This window comes from Aspergillus wentii, assembly GCF_001890725.1.
Source record: "Aspergillus wentii DTO 134E9 unplaced genomic scaffold ASPWEscaffold_4, whole genome shotgun sequence".
Classification (NCBI taxonomy): Eukaryota; Fungi; Ascomycota; class Eurotiomycetes; order Eurotiales; family Aspergillaceae; genus Aspergillus; species Aspergillus wentii.
In genome coordinates, this window is record NW_024467835.1 from 769,461 (window position 1) to 785,051 (window position 15,591).

General features: G+C 47.8%; 5 protein-coding genes across 5 annotated transcripts; 3 read left to right on the forward strand and 2 right to left on the reverse strand.

The window, feature by feature from the left end:
* Positions 1-2,233: 2,233 nt before the first annotated feature.
* ASPWEDRAFT_483683 (proteasome assembly chaperone 4 family protein) lies at positions 2,234-3,295 on the reverse strand. The gene is made up of 4 exons (XM_040837098.1): positions 2,970-3,295; positions 2,606-2,914; positions 2,337-2,537; positions 2,234-2,284 (listed from the first exon to the last, which is right to left on the reverse strand). The coding sequence occupies exons 1-2, from the start codon at positions 3,186-3,188 to the stop codon at positions 2,687-2,689; spliced, it is 447 nt and encodes a 148-aa protein (XP_040688594.1). The 5' UTR covers positions 3,189-3,295; the 3' UTR covers positions 2,234-2,284; positions 2,337-2,537; positions 2,606-2,686.
* Positions 3,296-3,476: 181 nt separating this feature from the next.
* ASPWEDRAFT_51152 (uncharacterized protein) lies at positions 3,477-4,851 on the forward strand (the record flags this gene model as incomplete). The annotated part of the gene is made up of 2 exons (XM_040837556.1): positions 3,477-3,574; positions 3,735-4,851. 2 exons carry the CDS (start codon positions 3,477-3,479, stop codon positions 4,849-4,851), a joined length of 1,215 nt encoding a protein of 404 aa, XP_040688595.1.
* A 1,587-nt stretch (positions 4,852-6,438) lies between these two features.
* ASPWEDRAFT_27609 (Hsp70 family protein) lies at positions 6,439-8,769 on the forward strand (the record flags this gene model as incomplete). Its single annotated transcript, XM_040833019.1, has 4 exons — positions 6,439-7,035; positions 7,098-8,030; positions 8,080-8,518; positions 8,570-8,769. 4 exons carry the CDS (start codon positions 6,439-6,441, stop codon positions 8,767-8,769), a joined length of 2,169 nt encoding a protein of 722 aa, XP_040688596.1.
* Positions 8,770-12,462: 3,693 nt separating this feature from the next.
* On the forward strand, positions 12,463-13,637 carry ASPWEDRAFT_171752 (heme-dependent oxidative N-demethylase family protein; the record flags this gene model as incomplete). Its single annotated transcript, XM_040830829.1, has 3 exons — positions 12,463-13,001; positions 13,055-13,177; positions 13,232-13,637. The coding sequence occupies 3 exons, from the start codon at positions 12,463-12,465 to the stop codon at positions 13,635-13,637; spliced, it is 1,068 nt and encodes a 355-aa protein (XP_040688597.1).
* Positions 13,638-14,153: 516 nt separating this feature from the next.
* On the reverse strand, positions 14,154-15,470 carry ASPWEDRAFT_27611 (uncharacterized protein; the record flags this gene model as incomplete). Its single annotated transcript, XM_040833020.1, has 4 exons — positions 14,154-14,201; positions 14,269-14,792; positions 14,846-15,275; positions 15,369-15,470. 4 exons carry the CDS (start codon positions 15,468-15,470, stop codon positions 14,154-14,156), a joined length of 1,104 nt encoding a protein of 367 aa, XP_040688598.1.
* Between the last annotated feature and the right edge of the window lie 121 nt (positions 15,471-15,591).

The following is a 15,591-nucleotide window of genomic DNA, read 5'->3' on the forward strand; positions in this document are numbered from 1 at the left end:
TATCCGCCTCATGTTCCTCACCCACTCCGCCACCCCTCCTGCTGATCGAGAACCAGACACCTGCTTGATAATCAAGTTCATCTTGGCCATGGGATTGATTATGTGCTACGCCTACCAAGCGCTCAACATGAATTAGCCACGGCTTTACCATCGCCAACCATCTGCGCCATGTCTCGACTACTGCGCCGCTTGGAAAGCCTCAGCCAAGAATAATCGCTCGTCCGAGACACCCAGAAGCACCCACAGACTAGACTGGTCAACCACCCGTCCAGTTCCACCCATGCAGGCCATAGTACCTAGTTACCCTACCAATTGATTGATTGAATAATTGATTGATGTTTCTTTCTAACGAACCGAATCTCCCAAACAGGCTTCGTCGGCCAGTGCCACTGGTGATACATGATACATCCCACACTTTCCTATCGACCTCCCAGAAGTAGTCTACGCCTGTTTCTCTTCTTACGTATAGCCGAAGGGGCCGAGGCACCCGTGCGCTCCACTCGTCGGAACGTTTGCCGACTTGAACGTTGCATTTCACTCTATTTGACAGGTTGAAGTTGCGTGATGCTGGCTGCTTCAATCTTGTGGAATGGGGAAATTAAAAATACTAGTTACAGAGATAGAGGTAGTGCTGTTTGTGCTTCATTCGGGAGATAACCGAACTTTGGCGAGTTTTCGCTTCCATGGGTTGAGATCCATTAGGCACACGTAAGCTATCTTGAACAGTCTGTTTATATTCAAGATATTTAGTTAGAACTACTTCCTGTGGATATCTCACGTCAGATATCCTAGTTGCTCTCGTATCGGGCCGTTCCAAGGTAAGCTTGCATCCTTTGAAGGATTCGAACTTAGATAGGTATTTTCCTAGCGCATTCCAGTTACTAGTAAGCGAGATGGCGTTGTTTGAATAGTATAGAATGTTGAGAGTTGATGGAGAGCGACTATGAATCGTTGGATACTTCATTTAGTGGGATGATACTGTCTTCACTGCTCCTAATCCGTTTTTATAATAACCAGTATTAATCCAGATGTAATTTCGTGATCTTGAATGTTAATCAGTCCACGCTCATAGGCCAGTTGAATAGCATATAAAGGCCGTGCAAAATAGTTTGGTTTATCCAATTCCCAAACTCCCCCTTCTATGTAGACGGGGATATTGTTGAAATATTAATTCCACAAAGACTCATGAGGCCTTTCACCTTTTTTGGTCGATTGGTATTATCTCAACAGATACGAGTTCGATTGAACAGCTGAAGCTTTTCGAGGTCATTTCAAAAGCCATATTTGCCGTAAGATAGAATTGGGGAGACTATTTCTGCCGGAACCAAAGTCATCAGGATTAATGGAGAATACCAGAATCTTTAAGACCATAACTCACCTCAATCTATATCCCGTCCGTCTGACCGAAGAGACATAACATTCCCGATCGTCTAATATAGGCAGCCTCGAGTGGTTGTAAGGGCTGCAGTTGAGCACATCTCAGACACCACAACATGGGGTATGTCTCAGGTGGATATCATTATTTTTTGCGACAACTGGTAGAGGGCTCTGAAGGCTTGTCCATTCGAGCTTCTTGTCAAATTCACAGGCATTTCTTCCTGGGTGAGGACCCAGATAAGAGCAGGTAGCTTGAGCGCAAATAGGCCTCCTTTCTTTGTAGAAAAGCGTTATACCCATGTCAGTAGGCGGAAAGCGTTGCACTGGGTGGTATCTAACATTGTCAGTCTTCGCAACATTTGTTTGTGGGTATGGGAGACAAATCGAGACAGCTGGTTTGCCATGTAGATGGCATCAATAATAGAATATACTCGGTATGTCTGTACGAACACACGAAACTGAGGAAGGAGAGAGGATTGCAGATCCATATGGCCCTGACTTGGAATTCGAGGAAGCTGACACATTTCCTGAATACCTCAATTGTGCTCCTCGTTGAATCGGGTCAAGGGTTTGTGAGGTTATTCGCAGCCGCTGTGCGCTCCCTCTCTGCCATCGATGAACTGATCACCACATAGTCGACTGAGATCTAGTTCCGAAAGAGTTCCACGAATTACAACCGAGTGAAAAGAAAGTATGAAGGAGAATCTTCCAAAAATGGAAGATTCTCCTTCTGCCAATCGATCTCTCCTTGAGTAAAAAGCATGAGCTTAGCCAGTCTCGGGACTGTATTAGGATAGGTTGGGATGCAGTGCGTGATCATCTTTGTCTCCGGGATATCTCGAACGTCTTCAGCGAAAACGTCTCTCCACGTACAGCCGGGAACTATGGGGGTCTGGATTAAATAGCACTGATTATGTTAAATGTATGTTTGATACGGTCAAGAGTGTATTTATACTCACACGTGGTCGGTTTGACAGTGCCTTTCTAATATACCGTGCTTTATGTTGTATTTCTTGAGAATCTTGACACCCTGATAGTTGAGTGTGGATAAGAATATGGATGTTTTGGGTTATATAGCAGAATGAAGGTATAGTGAATATAAAATGCAATATATAGACTGATAGTTACTGAAGCCATTCAAAATCCAAGGAAAGTTAGGGCTATATATGCAGATATTAGGCTTTCATTTAAGATAAAGAATGATCAAATAAAGAATTCTGAACATTACCAGTCTGATGCATGTCTACCATAGCCACAAAGAAATCAATAACACCAAACACCCCCATGCAAACGTATGCAATCGAAATCACTAATTCTGTCTCTTCTCCCACTCTTTCAAAACAACCTCCACAATCTTTCTGACCCCTTCCATCTCCTCTTCAACCGTCAAACTCAGCGCAGTCGCATCAATGCTGCAGCCCACATAGACAGGCTTCCCCATTCGACGGGCAAGGATCTTTGCGATCCGCGTCGTGTACTCCACACTCGCAGGCGATGTGTATAATGTTGTCGATATGGTGGAGCGTGGGGAAGTGCGCTGTTTTCCTTAGTCCAATACAGAATAAATGTAGTTGATTTGCTCAGTGACTTACATCCGGCATGGCGTAGATAAAGCTCCCCATCGGCTTGATCGACCCCGCTGAATCTCCCGGCGTAGAACTGGCCAGGAAGACGGTCGCGCAGGTATCCAGGAAGGTCAGATGGACGTGTGCGGTCGTATACAGGGCTCTGGGGAGGGGGAAGGATAATTCCTGGGATTTGAGGTGGGGGGCCACGGGCTGTGTTTGGGGGATGGTAGGTGCTTCCGTCATCTTGTTGACTGTCTTGATATGCCTATGTCTTTGAATACAGCAGATAGCGAAGATGGATGATGTTGTTGTGATGGAGGTTGCTGAGGTGAAGTTGCTAAGGTTGAGGTCCGACTTGTCTTTCTTCCCCGCCAAACAAAGCGGGCCCACCGTCGACCATCTGCGAAAAAAGTGTAGCCGGCTTATTTCTTATCTTCATCGCTGCACACTCTCTACCTGGGCTACCTGGATAATTATTTGGTTATAAGATTGGTTCATTCTAGTTTTATATTTAAAATGGTATCTGAACATATGGATGAGGATGAGCCTCGCAGCTGGGCGGGGGAATTCGATCCATTGGCAGAGGATGAAGAGCGACGAGTGCTTTTTGCTACACTCGATTCTTTCCGGTGCGTATAGCTTTTATCTGCGGTGATGTTTGATTTGGATTCTTTGTTGGGAAATATTGAATATTGTCTATGAATTATCTGCTTCATCTGCGTCATCTGATGCCTCACAGTCTACTGGGTTGGTCATCCCACATCGAGCATTCGCTGAACAGTGGAATAGGCAATATCGACGAACTGCCCATATGAACACCACCCATCGTCGACGACAGGCATTCTATGCCCTCCCATCTGCACACTGGCAGATGCTCTCGGAACCCCCGTTCAACATCTTGGACAACTTCAACCGAGTAGACGATGCCATTGATACGAATGCCGACGTTGCAGACTCGATCCTCGCGACGGGTCTGCAATCGTTTGGTCTGCCAGCTCATCCTGCGGCCAATGATCCGCGACAGAACTGGCATGGCATCGCGACCTCGTCAGATGTGAACAAAGCGCACTCTACCATCCGACAGTTCTTTCGGGATTGGAGCGCCGAGGGAAAGGCGGAGAGGGAGGTTTGCTACGATCCTGTTCTCCGTGACCTGGCAGAGGAGTTTGGGGCGAGACAGGCCTCGGGCGAGGAGATTAAAGTGCTAGTTCCTGGTGCTGGACTGGGAAGATTAGTCTTTGAGGTCTGTCGGGCTGGGTTTGCGGCAGAGGGGAATGAAATCTCCTATCACCAGCTGATGGCGAGTAGTTGGGTGTTGAACCACACGCGGGGACCGAAGCAGCACACGCTGCATCCGTTTGCGCTGCATTTCTCTAATCTACATTCTCGGGAGCAGCAATTGCGCACAGTCATGATCCCGGATGTCCACCCCGCCACGGCGATCATGGAAGCACAGGCCGAAGAAGCGGCACCGCTGGGATCGATGAGCATGTCCGCCGCCGACTTTATAGTGCTCTACACCAGCCCATCCAACAAGGAGACGTTTGATGCGGTAACGACCGTCTTCTTCATCGACACCGCGCCCAACCTGATCCGCTACATCGAGACGATCCGTCACTGTCTGAAGCCGAATGGCGTTTGGATCAACGTCGGTCCATTACTGTGGCATTTCGAAGACCGCAACAGCAGCAGCACAGACGGCGAGACGACAGGCATCGGAGAACCAGGCAATGTGGAGCTGACGGAGGCAGAAGTGTTTCTGCTGATCGAACGGATGGGGTTCCGCATCGAACAACGGCCGTCGGAGGAGCGATCACAGTGTGGCTACATCCAGGACGCAGACAGCATGCTGCAGAATCTGTATCGGCCATCGCATTGGGTGGCACGAAAGACGAAGGAAGAATAGATGTGCTTAAAATAAAAGATCTTCTCAAATACAGTTATAGTGGTGCCTATGAAAATCCCCGACTGTCGATAAAAATAGGCGACCAAAGGAAATGAAATGACATTCAGCCGCACAAAGACACAAGGCTGAGTCTTCTCCACCATTTCTACCAATCCGACTCCATCTTGCACCAACACTTGCACACATGATTATCCCCTCATTTTCCATCACCAACATGATTCTTCAATTGAATGACTACTGACAGTAGACAGCTTGGGCGCTGGTCGGGCTGTTCCGTGGGTCAGTTCAGGTACCGTTTGTCACGTATAGTAAATACATTATTGTCGATGTATTCTACTGTAGGTAGGTATTGACTGTGCCACACAGTCTGACTCGGTTGTTGGACAGTGGACACGACCGATCTCTGTTTGTCCCCATAATAAGATTATGAAATTCGATGGAATGAAAATCCCAATCCTATTTGGACCAGGTGGAATCGTATTCGAGGGGCTGGAGCGTCAGGCTGACTAGGAACTAGTCGTAGTTCCTTTGTCCTTCTGAATTCTGATAGTCTCCAAAATAGGAAGAATTGAATAGAATGAAAGATAGTAGACGAGGTATAATAGTCAACTGCTTATATGTTTATTAATCTATATGATATTTAATATTGATAAAATATACAAATAAGTAATTTAGATGAGAAATGTCAGAAATGTACTGTAGAAAAGGCCCCCAATGCCCCCCCACTTAGGCGTGTATGGTAAGAATGGTATGTAACGGTATGTGACCGTACCAGCCACGAACCTCCGCATTCTCAACGCTGGATGGCGATAAAAGTCAAGAATCAAAGATGAAGATAAACAATATATCAATATTCTGAATACTTTACATCCTGTAGACTGTGGACTGTAGACTGTTCATGGATAGATTCATGATAGACTCATAATCATCGCAATAATAGCAACATACATAGTAATCATACTGATACTGAAGTAAGGCTACATCCGAATCCCGCCATCTCGTGTTGGTCGCTCTCCCTTTGATCTGGAGTTTATCATCCATCATTATTGCTTCCATCACTGTTTCATCAGCTGCCTCAGTTTGCCAGTTTCATCTTCATCTTCTTCACCTCCATCTGCTTCATCTTCCGTCTGGATTACCCACCAACTGCTTCATCAGTAGCCAGAAACTACTCAGCCTCACCCGATCTGCCAAACCCTGTCACCAGGACCAATTCGATCCCTTTATCCCTCTCCCTTTCATCGCCAGAAATAATCTGATTTCCCTGGTCCTTCTCGTGTTTGTTCCGTCTTTTTCCCTCGCTAAGTTGTCCTAAAGAAAATAAAAATAAAATAAAAAAAACAAGCGGGAAATCAGAAGGAAAAAGAAGAAGAAAGTGAACGGGGTTTTTCTGTTGTTTGGCTGGCACTGCCTCTACAAACCAACGCTTTTCTATCCTCCCCTCTCTCTCCGCCCCTCCTCTTCTCACTCTCTTTCTCTCTTCCTTTCTCTCCTTTCACTCTTTCTTCCTCTCTTCCTCCTCCTCTCTTCTTTTCTTTCCTCCCTTTCTTTCCCGACCCCTCCGACGGCTCGTCGCTAGCCATTCATATGGACTCGATGAGCTCGAAACTCCGATCATTTGGCTTTGGGACAAAACGTACCAAACAACCCGCTCCCACTCCATCGTCGCCCCAGTTGAGCAATCCTCTTCCTCCGCCCTCGACTGGCACCTCTCCCAGCTCTCCTCCCTCCGGCCACAGTTCTTCGACTACTAGCCTTCCCATGAACCCTCAAAATACTTTGGGTCGGCCCCCAAGTTACACATACAACTCTTTGGGTCGGCCCACGAGTCCGATGCCCCCTGCCGGTCAGCAACTAGCTCATCACCCTCCTTCGCTTAATACCAACATGCAATACACCCAAGTCTCCCAGCCTGCGGTTCAGCCGATCGGTGCTCCCCCGGGCTACGGCATGCAGCAGCAGCAGCCCATTGGCATGGCTCCCGGCATGCAGCCGCAGTTTGTGCGAAACTCCGCATCCGCTGCGGAGGTCGAGGGTGCTGGCCGCAGCAAGGCCCAGCTCATTGTTGGAATTGACTTTGGTACCACCTTTTCCGGTGTTGCTTTTGCCTTTGCGACCAACAATGAGGCGAGAGAAGATATCATTACCGAGTGGCCTGGTGCTGGAACGCATACCAAGCAAAAGGTGGGTTCACAGGCTGCGACAACCAAGATACAAGACACAGTGGCTAACTATTGATTCTCTAGATTCCCACAGTTCTCTACTACGATCAATACCAAAAAGTAGTCGGGTGGGGTCCGGATATCGCAGACGCTCTCGCCCCGACAGGCTACCCCAAGCCTGGAGTGCAGAAAGTCGAATGGTTTAAGCTGCAGCTTATGCTTTCCGGCAACACTTATATCGATCCTATCAACCTTCCTCCTCTCCCTCCGGGCAAGTCGGAAATCGATGTTGCCGCTGACTATCTCTTCAAGTTACGGCAGGCCATGCGGGCCCAACTTCAAAAGACACTGGGTGAGGTTTTTGCTCGTGAGGAGCGCAATATCCGATACTACCTTACCGTGCCTGCGATCTGGAACGACGCAGGAAAGGCCGCGACGCGTGCGGCCGCTATACAAGCTGGATTCTTGCGGGATGAGAATGACAACCGGCTAACACTGGTATCGGAGCCGGAGGCCGCTGCCATCTTTTGTGCCAAGACAGGCTTGCTCAATCTAAAGGTCGGCGATGCCATCTTGATTGTCGACTGTGGTGGTGGAACTGTGGACTTGATCGCATATGAGGTCGAGGAGGAACAACCGTTCAGCGTGGCCGAATGTACCGCCGGTTCGGGAGATTCCTGCGGTTCAACTGCTCTCAACAGAAACTTTAGCAACATCCTCCGGGCCAAGATTCGGAAGATGAAGCTGCCCGATGGATCGCGAACAGCTGGCAGAGTGTATGCCAAGTGTATCATGGACTTTGAGAACCGAATAAAGGCGGATTTCCGTGGTAATGGTCAGAAGTGGGCGGTGGATGTTGGTATTGAAGCGGACTTTCCCGATGCTGGCATTGAAGAAGGTTACATGACGTTCACCAATGAGGAGATTCTCCAGTGCTTCGAGCCTGTCGTTAACCGAATTCTCGAGCTGGTTCGTAACCAGATCATTGCCATCCAGGCGCAGAACCGGTCCCTTCAGGTATGTTTGGCGGAAATGACATTGACATGCAGTTCTAATAATTTTGCAGAACGTTCTGGTGGTGGGTGGATTCGGTGCATCCGAGTACCTCTTCCAACAGATTCGACTACACGTGCCTCCTCAATACCAGTCCAAGGTGGTTCGACCTATGGACTCGGTCGCAGCCATTGTCAAGGGTGCCGTCACAGCAGGAATCACAGAGCGGGTTATCACCCACCGTGTTGCCCGTCGGCACTACCTCATGGCAACCTTGCAGCCCTTCAAGGAGGGCTACCACCCCGAGCAGTACCGTGTTCCTAGTCTTGATGGCAGGGACCGGTGCAAGTACACGAGACAGATTTTCGTGCAAAAGGGAGAGCGTGTGAAGATTGGCGAGCCGGTCAAGGTCAGCTTCTTCCGACAGGTTGCGCCAGGAGCCACCCTCATGTACGAGGATATCCTTTATGCCTGTGATGAGGATGTCTGCCCAGAATACACCAAGGATCCACGTAAGTAGAGGCCTCGCCCTAATTGGTTGATCACAATTAACAATGGTTTAGGCATCAAGGAGGTTGTCACACTCACCTCGGACCTGTCACGAAAGAACCTGGAGACCGACTTTGAGCGCATGGATACTCCCCAGGGAACCTTTTACCGTGTGTACTTTGACATCTACCTCACCCTTGATGGTAGTGAATTCAGTGCCGAGCTGGTCTGCCAGGGCGAGGTCATGGGCCGGTGCAGAGCCAAGTTCAGGTAGAGGAGATTCAGTAAGAAAAAGAAAGAAAAGAAGAAAAAAGAAAACACCAACACCTATTACCGAGACAACCTTGTCAAACCAATGGGAACAGTTTATAACATGGAGTTCTTTGAGAGATCCTTGTATCTGATGCCCCAACCGGGACACTACTATATGGCCATGGCCGACGATAGAAGGGAGGTGTGGCAGTGGAAGGCTGCAACGGTGAAATCCCAACATTCTCGACACGCTAATTGAATGATTGATCTGCACTGCACTGGCGGGCGGCTGGGGAAGGGCGTTCACTTGAATTGCCATTTGATCTTTGGACGATTTGATTATTCGATTTATGGGTATATGCGTGTATGCCCATGAAAAACCACCTATTTGTTTTGACTCTTTTTCTTTTTTTATCATTATCATTCTTCTTCGTGTTGCCTTCTTAGATACCTTGACATGACCCCATTTGTGTTTTATTTTGATGAAGCTCCATTTAATCTTGACAACGGCAAAATATGTGAACAATGTTTGTGATGCTTTGGCTTTGGTTCTATGCAATAGAGCTATACCATGATTATATACACAACCTAGTGTTATTTTGCTCTATAATAGTCAACTCGATGTCATCTTTCAGTCCACCAACCCAGCCCCTCAAGTAAGTTTAAACTAACAAAAAAAGAACAAAAAAGAACAAAAAATAAGAAGAAGAAAAAGCAAATATGACGAACCCAACCCACCTCCCATCCATCAAACAAGCTCGCACCGGTGCGATTCCAGCACCCATCCAAGTGGATCTGAAGAAATCTTCGTTTTCGGCTCCGGAGATCAACTCCGTCGATGATTAAGGAAAGTTAGAAGCGAATGAAAGGAAAAAGCAAAGAGAGATGACTACCTAGTTAACTAGTTCTGTAGATTGAAGGGGTGGATGATTTGCGTTGGTGGGATTATCCACAAACTGCGACATGACATGACATGATATCATGGCAAGCTGTGATGACTGTGGGATAGGGACATTTCTAATATGATGAGTCTGATTTATTCAACGTGGGCTTAATTGAATGGAAAATAATGTCAATGTCATCATCAATGGCAGTGCAGGTATTGGTTATGTGCAGTTGTCTATTATGTACAGTGCGTTATACATACCCCACAAGATGACAGTCAGAGTTGTCAATTGATTGTTGATGGAAATAGTAATATGATGACCTCATGTTTGATCCCTCGTGCATAACTATCCAATTGTCACGATGGGAACATCCATGTCTATACAAGACTATAGTATATACACTATTGAAATCACCCTATGATCCTAGACTGACTCGGGCAGGAATACAGTAATACTCCGCTGTCAGGAATGTCAAGTGACAAGAAAATGACAGGTTGAGTTGAGCCAGCCCCAACACGTACATTTGACATTTGACGTTTTGACATTTATTTTTAATTTAATTTGTCTTTTTGTATGCGTGTCATTTTGCAGGGTTAGAGTTATTTCTTGGTGTTGAGTTGTTTTTTCTTTTTTTTCTTTCGGATGGAGCCTATTTGTTTCTTGTTAATATAGGGTACGAGAATGCGGGTTGGTTTGCTTTTTATGCAGTCATCAGACATGGCCTATAAGATGATGCTGAAAGTAAACTGATTGTTAGTAATGCCTTGTTTTGTAGGCAGTTGCCAAGTACTATAGACAGAAAATGAAGCTGAACTACAACGTCAACCCCTTCATCGGTGCAACCGACAATCAAGTGACTGAAATCGCCCGTGCACATCGATCCTCTAAACTAGCGTCCTCGAACAACCACTCACTGGCTCGGTATTTAATCATCATAAGCATCTTAGCATCTTGTCGAGACTGACGAAGACTGAGACTAAGTCTCCCAGACTAAAGTCGACGTAGGCTGAGCCTTGACTAGTGGCGATTAGCCCCAAGAGTCGTACGACGGAGTGACGCCGTTTGGTTGTTGCAACCTTGCAAATCGATGATCACCCCATCGGTCAGAGTGGTTGGTTAGTTTATGGCCGAGGAAGTCTATTATGAATTAGTATTTGGTTGGATGGGTTTGATCTTCAAGCACGGGGCATCAGCTAGCCTTTGATGACACCTGGCCATACGGTTCCTCCAAAGAAAAACAATACAACAGCATAATACTGAATGAACATTCCTGAGTCAGCTGGTCACTTGCAGTCTGTCAATAAATGCGGTAATTCCTGCTGCAAAGGCCGTCGAGAATCATGCCAATAATTGCTGGCTGGCCGCAGGAAAATCCCGCGGCAAGCGCGCTTTCGGCGGAGGAGCAGCGCAAAAACCCCAGATATTCACCTTTTCGACGGTCTGTCTCAGATGCACTTCTGGACCCTGCTGTGGATCCCCCTCGTTCCTCTCTTTCGTCTCGTTTTCATTCATCATCCTCGCATATTTCGCGGGGTGGTTTCTATCCAAAGGTACCGGCTTCATAGTACGTCAGATCGACTCCATCGTCCTCCCTAGTCCCAGACATGACTCCCCCTTCTGGCCACTCACTGTCGCGATAATCTCTATGACCAGCTCTCTAGGCCCTCGCCCTAGGTTATTCGTTAGCCGCCTGAAGCTGTGTGACTGCCTGGACTGTCTCGTTTCGCGGCGCATCCCACGCGTAGTTGTGGATGGTCTCTCCCTTTCCTCTTTGCACCCCCAAACAAGGTTATTATTCTTTTCCTGTAATCATGGATGAATATGATGTGCCGTAAGTTCGCACCATCCGGATTGCAACGGCTGATCCCAACAATTCGGTGCCTAATTCTTTGTTTCTTTTTTCTCGTGCGCTTTTTTTGCCTCCTTTTTCATTTCTTTTTCTCGTAATAAAAAAAATAAAATAAAATAATTAATGTATTCATTAATTTTATCCTCTTTCGGAATCCCACTGCAACGGAACTGCAGGAACTGTTCAGGCAGGGGAGAAGCCCATTTAGCTCACGAGGCCCTTTTTGCGAATCCATGGGGGCGCACGGACGGACACGAGCGTACGACGACGACATCTTGGAAAAATATCTGGTCTGGTGTTTTCTGTATGTAGTCATAATGTCACTGCGTATCCAAAGTCCCTTAGTTAGTCCAAGGTAAGGCCCACTAGGAGACCTGCGGTGCATTATTTTTTGCTTTTTTAACCCACTCCCCTGTAACCATGAACTAGGCCAGGCAGTAGCTAGCTCCCCCCATACTTGGTATGTAATCTGTATCGTCACTCGTCGGCCTATTCTCAATGCTTGCAGAGAGGGACAGTGGAGCTTTTCCAATCGGGAAGCTGCGAAACCTAGGAGCTGCTCCTTTTTTGCCTAGATCATGTGGATTTGCCCTTCACGGTCAATCGTGAGGCGGCGAATTGCGGCTTTTGCGGGGAAAAAAAAGGCCCTGGGCGTATCAGGCTTTCTGGATCCGGAATGTAGACAGAGGAGGAGGGCGCAGTTTGGTGGTAGCTAATCGTCTGACCCATATGATGATCCGTGATTTTGTTTTTTTCCCTTTTCCCTTCTCGTGGGATTGACCGACTTGTTGAAAGGCAAAATAATAAAATAAAATAATTATTAACCCGAATTTTTTTAGTATTAATTGAGAGCCATGTCCGCCATTGAGACGTGCCTGTTCATTCTTCACGAAGAAGCTTGGTTTCCTTTTAGTGTGTGCAAGTGCTGTTGGTGATTTCGAGTGCAAGGACCTTTCAAGAGGACAAAACGAAGAAAGCTATGAATACTTACTCATTGGTGGCTCTTTCAATCTTCGTCATTGCCTTTGCGGTGGGCTATCGAAAGCGCTTCAGCAGAAGATCATCTCCTCCTTCTCCTCAACATGCAGAGATAAAACGAATGGCGCCCTACCCGGCGCAACCCATCAAGGGCAGAGAACGATACCGGGTCATGATGGACATGCGACGGCTGGACGTGGTGAATTGGCTCACCCTCGACAAGAACTACACGGACGAACACCAGATCCGGAGCCAATTGCTCGAGCATGAAAGGGAAAAGGTGCTCCAATGCCTGCCGCAATCATACAATGCTTGTCTCGAGGCATTGGAAGAGGTCGTCGACTTCCTCTGCCAGCGATACTCCAACATGTTTGAGAGAAAGCAGTATGGCGACGAGACGACAATTCATAACAAAGTCACCGGCGAGACCTTTGTCTTTGGAGGAGGTAACAACCAGATGGATCCATTGGAGATTGCAGTGCGACTCACGATGGAGGATCTGAGCATCTTGATGAAGAACGAAGACGAAGAATATTACCTGTGAGTCTAGCCTGCGCTGTTGCGATTGAATTCAATTCACTAATAGCATCCAGAGCGGCCAGCGCAAGTCTCTTCCCCGTGGGATGGACGGTGGACAAACGCATTGGATGGACAATCTCGCAACTTCACGAACCAGTCCCATTGTGGCACCAGCAAGTCGCCAATTCTGTCAGCAAGTCAGTCAATCATCAAATAACGAGAAAGAAGACAACAAAACTAACAGAAACCAGATTCCTCGCCCGTCTAACCCCCACCTCCTCCATGGAACGATCCAACTACTTCATCGAAGTCAAACGCCCCAACGAGGACCTCCTCGAAACCCTCTATCGTCCCACCACCCTCTCAGAGGGAAACCCTGATCCCTCTCCAGGCGAGATCCTCATCCGTCGCGAACGCCAGACCTTCCGACGACTCCCCCGCACCGGTGCAATCGTCTTTGGCGTCAAGACCTTCCTCACCCCACTGGACCAGCTCCCCATGCAAGAACTGCAGAACCTGGCCAAGGAAATCAAAAGCTGGCCTGAGTTTGTGGGCGAATACAAGGGAGCTGAAGTCTGGGGGCAAAAGGCGCTGGCGTTTGCAGAGAAGAAGAGTCAGCTGCAGAACGACGTCGAGAAAGAAAAGGTAGAGGTTTGAATAATGATTTGGGTGGTGGTCTGTAGCATTATTTTTGCATCTTTGCGTTTTTCGTTTTCCTTTTTCTTCCTTTTGGTTTTTTCTCTCTTCTTCTGGCATGGATTGGGGAAATGAAAAAAAAAGGATGGGGCGGCTCTCTGATTTAAAACATTTATCGTCGTTTGTTTGTTGCTTTGCTTGATGATCCTGGATGGCTTGAGGTCAAAGACAGGAGAACGAGACTGATACGACATTTTGCATTTATTCATCGCCATGGAGAACTGGGTTTTCTTTTTGTTGCTTGCATCTTGTCTTTTTTGTCATTCGATTCGATGATATGTATATTTATCAAACTTGTGTGCTATGCTCTTATTCAAACACTCAGGACAGACAATGGAAGAGTCCTGTTGAGAAACAATGCAAATTCTAAGATATAAACAGTGGAATAAATACAGCCAAGGCAAGGGAGACACTCCCACTCTATAGCAACAAAGTAAAAGAAAAGGGTATATGAACTGGATAGACCAGCAAGTCCATCTATATCTTCGAACGAGGTGGTTCGTCCTGCTTTAATCGTACAACACCCTAGAATCACGATTAGTCCAGTCCCTTATGCATATAGAAAGAAAGGAAGAAAAGAAGAAGAACATACCTCTTGCATGCATGTGGCAATCAAAACCCCATCGCTAGACCAGATCTTCTGAATCGACAATCCTCTTCCCTCACCAGCCCATGGACTCTCCATCTCGCTGAGCATCCAGTCATCGGCCCGGAAAGCCCACGGGTTGTGAAAGTGGATAGAATGATCAAGACTGACCATCATGCCGACCTCTCTGCGGTCTTCCTTCTTCTCCTCAACAGCAGCCTTGCTCAATGCCCCCTCCAGACGACGGCGTAGCTCAACCGCTTCCTCCTCCTTTAGCTCCTTGAGAGCTCGCGCAATATCCTCATCGTCGAGATCAGATGGGTTCTTGAGCGCATTCAGTGCCTTCTGAAGCTCTGCGGTCGAGGTGAATCGCGGGATATTGCTGACCCGCGACACCGTCCCGATGAAATGACTATCTGTGATATAAGCAAGAGCCGAAAGATGCGCCTGGTGGCCCCCGGCATTAGAAATCTTTCCTCGCACGCGGAAGAAGCGTCTGAGTCGCTTGTCCTCGGGGTAAGGAGATAAGTCTATAGATATTAGCCACTGCAAAACATCTCCTTCAAACATAGGCAGCACATACTATTCACAACACCCGCCTTCCTCGACTCAAACGGCCCCGCGATATCATCATCAAAAGGCCGCGTCGAACCAGGAGAAGGGTCATTAGGTAACGACACCTCCGGTTTCCGCGATGCATGCTCGATCTTCTTCTTGCCGCCACTGTTGGCCCTGCTGAAGCTCAGCGTGGTGGTGAAGATGGGCCGGCCCCGCTGTCTTGCCTGCACCGTCCGTGTAATGAAGCTCCGACCATCGCGCACCCGCTCGACGTGATAGAGAATGGGGATTTCCGAGTCACCGGCCAAAACGAAGTAGCAGTGCATGCTGTGGACGGCGAAGTCGTCGGGGACGGTTAGCATGGCGGCCGAGAGGGACTGCGCGATCGCGGCGCCGCCGTAGATGCCTCGCGCTCCGGGAGGATGCCAGAGAGGACGGGTGTTGGTGAAGACATCCTATTTGAAATCATTTGGTCAGTAAGTAAGTCTTGTAGATAAAGTCAGGTTACAAGTGTGGAGGAGCAAGGAGTGAGTGAGATTCGGACATACCGGGCCAATGTCGAGGACGGGGGTCAATTCTAGAACATTTTCGATACGCGCCTTGGAGGGATCCAACGGCGGCGGGGTAAAAAGGGTGACGTTGTGAGACATATTTTCTCGATAGACAGAGATATAAGGTGGATAGAGAGTTAACGACAGCCCCTTGGAAGAGAAGAAGAAGAAAAAAGTGCCGTTGGGAATCGATGATGCCGAACTCCCACGGAGCGGCCCA

Excerpts from the sequence above, each read along its gene's own strand:
- ASPWEDRAFT_483683 (XM_040837098.1), bottom strand. The coding sequence starts at position 3,188 with ATGACGGAAGCACCTACCATCCCCCAAACACAGCCCGTGGCCCCCCAC. Across the intron at positions 2,915-2,969 it reads TTATCTACGCCATGCCGGAT|CGCACTTCCCCACGCTCCAC; the intron begins GTAAGTCACTGA and ends TAAGGAAAACAG.